The sequence below is a fragment of the Belonocnema kinseyi genome, chromosome 4, assembly GCF_010883055.1.
Source record: "Belonocnema kinseyi isolate 2016_QV_RU_SX_M_011 chromosome 4, B_treatae_v1, whole genome shotgun sequence".
In the NCBI taxonomy this organism is placed as follows: domain Eukaryota; kingdom Metazoa; phylum Arthropoda; class Insecta; order Hymenoptera; family Cynipidae; genus Belonocnema; species Belonocnema kinseyi.
The window spans coordinates 130606728-130611293 of record NC_046660.1 but is presented as its reverse complement, the minus strand read 5'-3'; the positions used below and the strand labels follow the sequence as shown (position 1 = coordinate 130611293).

The 4566-nt window shown below is 37.0% G+C and overlaps 1 protein-coding gene across 1 annotated transcript in view; it reads right to left on the bottom strand.

Annotated features, from left to right (window-relative positions):
• Window positions 1–3180, bottom strand: part of LOC117171098 — a 53986-nt gene extending 50806 nt beyond the window's left edge. The window contains exons 1-2 of the mRNA XM_033358150.1: window positions 2906–3180; window positions 2647–2799 (exon numbers count right to left, since the gene is read on the bottom strand). Coding sequence (XP_033214041.1) covers window positions 2647–2799; window positions 2906–3180 — 428 coding nt within the window. The remainder of the gene's footprint in view (window positions 1–2646; window positions 2800–2905) is intronic.
• Between the last annotated feature and the right edge of the window lie 1386 nt (window positions 3181–4566).

Here is a 4566-nt window from a genome sequence, read left to right as displayed (position 1 = left end):
CTGGAAATTTGTCTTTTTTATTTAAAACTACACCTTTTTAGTAGAAATATTGCATATTTTTTGTTGAAGAGTCAATTTGAATCTTTTTGGATGAGAATTCAACTCCTTTTTCGTTTTAAAACTTACCTGTTCAAGTAAAATTTTCATTTTTCATTGATAAAAATGCAATTGTTTGGTTGAAAATTTGGCAATCTTGTTAAAAAGTCATACTTTTGGTTACAAGTTCATCTATTCATGAGAATATTAAGTTATTGTTTACAATTCTTACTTTGGTGTTTCGAAGTGAATTGTAATCCTCTTCGTGCAAAAATTTAATTATTTTTTTGAAGTTTCTTTTTAATTAATCTGTTTCAAAAGAAATTTCACCTTTCTTGAATAAAAGCGCACATGTTTGGTTAAAAATTTAACTCTTTTCGAAAACGTTGTCTATTTGATTTCTAAGTTCACCTCTTTTAGTACAAATTACATGTTTCTTGGATAAAAATGCAACTGTTTAGACAAAAATTCAACAATTTTGTTGAAAAGTCATACTTTTTGTTCGAAAATTCTGCTGTTTTGTTGAAAACTTAAATATTTCATAGAAAATGTACTTATTGTTTAATTTTAATATTTTGATGTTGAAAGAGATCTCTCATCTTTTCTGGCTATAAATATAAATATTTATCATTTATCTTTTTGTTTTCAATTAAAAATTCATTGTTTCTAGCAAAATTTTATTTTTCTTGGATAAAAGTGTAACTGTTTGGTTCAAAATTAAACTATTTGATTAAAGAGTCATACTTTTTGTTTAAAAATTCTACTGTTTTGTTGAAAATTTAAGTATTTAGTAGAAAGTTAAAATTTTGCATAAAATTTATATTTTGGCGTTCAAAGGAGACATGAAATATTTTCTCGATATAAGTTCCAATATTTGTTTAGTTTTGAAAATGAAAAACTCATGTGTTTTAGTATGCATTTAATCTTTCTTGGATAAAAGTGAATTTATTTGGTACAAAGTTCATTATTTTTTTATAACTCATCCTTTTTGGTTGAAAAAGTTTGTCTCTTTGAATTGAAAATTTAATTTATTTCATAGAAACTTATTTTTTGTTAAAAAATTCATATTGGGATCCTAAAAAGTCAAGGAAAAAAAGTTACGAAAATGCACATTTTTTGTTAAAAATTCTTCTTCTTTACTTGGGCATTTAACTATTTTGTTTCAAAGATTTGGTTATATCGCGTCATTAAGGTACTTCACCTCATGCATATGTGTTTTCTTTTCTCTTTGTGGCATTCAGGAGGACGATAGGATTTTAAATTTACTATTTTTGCCGGTCTTTAAAATGATTTCATGTAATGCTATATCGCTACATGGAAATGGATCTCCTTCGAGGTTTTAAATGTTATTGTTTACTGCTATTATTTTCCACAATTTAGGAGCTTTAGCTTTTTTTACGTGCTTCACTCTAGTCTTTATTAATAAATGTTCACCCTTTTTTCTTTTTTTTTTCCTCCAAAGTAACACTCATTCTATTCGTTTCTTTCATTTGCTTTATATTTTCTTACTTGATTTTTGGTGGTAGTGTCAATGGGTGTTTTTTATAATTGTACAGGGGCACAACTAACTTCTCGTTTTGCATTTTGTAAACGTCGTAAAGGATCGATTTGCGATTTTCTATGAAAATGTCTTGATCTTTGTCAATTACTTTTATCCGGGTTATTTGCCCTGTATTACCAGGTAAAAATGTAGCGTCCTCATAAAGGAATAACTTTTTCTTTTCTACGTAAATAAAGTCCTTAGTAAAATGGTATTTATCAAATGCGTTAAACTGTCAGACTGTACCTCCCTTTTGTAATGGAAATTTATTATCAATTATATGGAAGAGATGCAGTTTTCCTTTTACCGCTTGATTTGAATGATATATATATATTTCTCCCCATGACAAACAGTTTTTTTTATTTCAAGTAGTGCTTTTCAACTGAGAATTCCGATTTCTTTATCAAATTTATCGCGGCTTCGGAATCCACTAAAAATCTGTAGAAAATGTCGCCTTCGGGTTTTGCGTATGGACTGTAATCAACCGCTGATTGCTGAAACTCTGCAGATTCCTCGTAGTGTTCGATCTGAATTTACGCTTCCTCTGTTACTTCTTTATATTTTAGTGGATTTTGTGAATTCCACATATCAAGAATATACCTCACTTCCAGTGGTCTTTTTTGGTTTGCTCCGTTGTGAAAGTCCTGTTGCCTAAATTTAGTTGAGCATTGTCTCTCAAAGTGACCTGGTTTCTTACAATAGTTGTAGGTCATTTGAATTCTTTAATGTAAGGGCAATGCATGGTTGAGAAATTCGAAGACTTGGTTTTGCATTTGTGGCTGCTGGTTTCGTGTAGTATTGTGTATTGGTTTCGCAAGTATTGGGTATAAGTGTCGCGAGTCGCGTTATTAATTTCACAATGTTTGATATATTTTAAAACCTTCACTTGCGGGATTATGGCACAACAAACCCTCAAGGTTACTTTAGAGCAGATCGTCGGTTTATTACAGAAGATAGAGGACTTGGAGCAACAACGTCGTGCCTACTGACGCCAGCCATGCATGAAAGGCATATCTACTGGGCAAATATCTGCACAAGATTCGTAATTATCATAAAACGTCATTAGCTACCTTAAGTGCTCCAGTCGTGCCATCTGAGTTGGCCAGACCTGAAGGTCGGGTGGTGGCAACTCGGCCTCCCCTTCCCTTAAACTGCGAATAGTCTTTCGCGAACGGGCCTCCTGCTCCAAATTAAGAAACGCTGGAGTCCCAGTTTCGATGATCCTGATCAATAAATGACCTGATCATGGTCTTCAGAACCCTATTGGTTCGTTCCACAGGGTTAGTCTGAGGATGATGTAAGGGTGTGAAAGATCGGTGAATTACGAACTCCACCGCGAGCTTGTTCACCGCATTATTATTGAATTCGGCGCCATTGTCAGAATGTAGCACCTTGGATGTGCTCCACCTGGTAACTACTAATTTCAAGAAAGCTACATTAATGCTTTCAGCATTGGCCTTTTTCAACGGTGCGAACTTGATCCATTTTGAGAATAAATCCTGGAATACTAACAGGTGTTCATATCCCTTCTTACTGCGAAGGAAATAACCCATGACTTCGGTTGCCACGACTGTCGACGGCTCCTGGACTATCCGTTGCGTCATTAACCCTCGTGATTTTACTTGCTTAGGTTTATTAAACTGACATGTCTCACAATTTATAACGAAGGACGTGATATCCTTGAACATGCCCAGTCCAATAAGAACGAATTGCGGCACGATAGTAGGTCTTATCCCGATCTGAATGTCCGGCTTTAGAAGCACAATGCACCTCCTGCATCAGGTCTGACTGTAGATGCTTCGGAACTACCAGCTTCCAAGCATCGTAGTCCTCGATAATGTCCTCCAATATGGATTGTTCCGGTATTTAAGGAGTTCTCCGTTTACTACTTTCCAACCATGGTGCTTTCCTGGTGACTTTATCACAGCATCACGCCTTTTGGTGCACCACTCGCCCTCTACAGGCATCATAGCCGCAATATGATCGATTTCTCCATCTTCGAACATACGGGATAGTGCATCCGGCATTTGGTGCCATCTGAGACTGGTATGGTCGGTCACCACTGAAAAGTGATACCCCTCGAGATAGTACGCAAATATTTTGATAGCCCATACAACGGCTAGGGACTCCTTTTCGGTACGTGGGTGATGACCATACCCAAACCTAAGTCACTAGCGTCTTTTTGAACGCAGAATGGTAGGTTGAAGTCGGGGTACGCTAATACAGATGATGACACCAAGGCCGTTCTCAGAATCTGGAATGGCTTTTCCTGCTCGTCCCCCAACAGAAATTATAATTTTTCTTGGTTAGACGAGTGAGTGGCTCGCAGATTCGAGCATAGTCCCTGATAAATCTCCGGTACCACGACGTGGCCCCTACGAATCTTCTCACTTGCCTAACGTTTCTGTGGTGAGGATACTCAAGTATGGGGCGGACCTTGTCGTCGTCTACCAATAACCGATCTTTCTTTACCTTAAATCCCAGAAACTTAAGTTCAGTTTAACAAAACTTGCACTTGTCTGAGCTGAGCGTTAATCCTGCTTCATTCAAGCGAGTAATGTTTTACTCTAACCAGTGCAAATGCTCTACAAAGGTTTCAGCTATGACGAATAAGTCGTCTAAATAGGAAAACAGGTGTGGTCTTATATCCGGGGCGATGACCTTGTCCATCAACCGTTGAAAGGTTGCTGGAGCTCCGGTGAGACCAAACGGCAAACGTTTGAATTGGTACAACCCTTTTCCTGGGACAGTAAAAGCCGTGACAGGCGTACTATCATCACTCAGAGGGAATTGGTGGTAGGCCTTATTCAAGTCTAAAGTTGAGATCTATTGCGCCGAATTTAAGCGGTCCAGGATTTCCGTAATGAACGAAACCGGATACGCATCTTTCTCCGACACCTCATTAACCCATCGAAAATCAATGCACAGACGGTAATTTCGGTTTGTCGTACGGACCATCGCCACCGGACTGCACCATTCGCTGTTTAAAG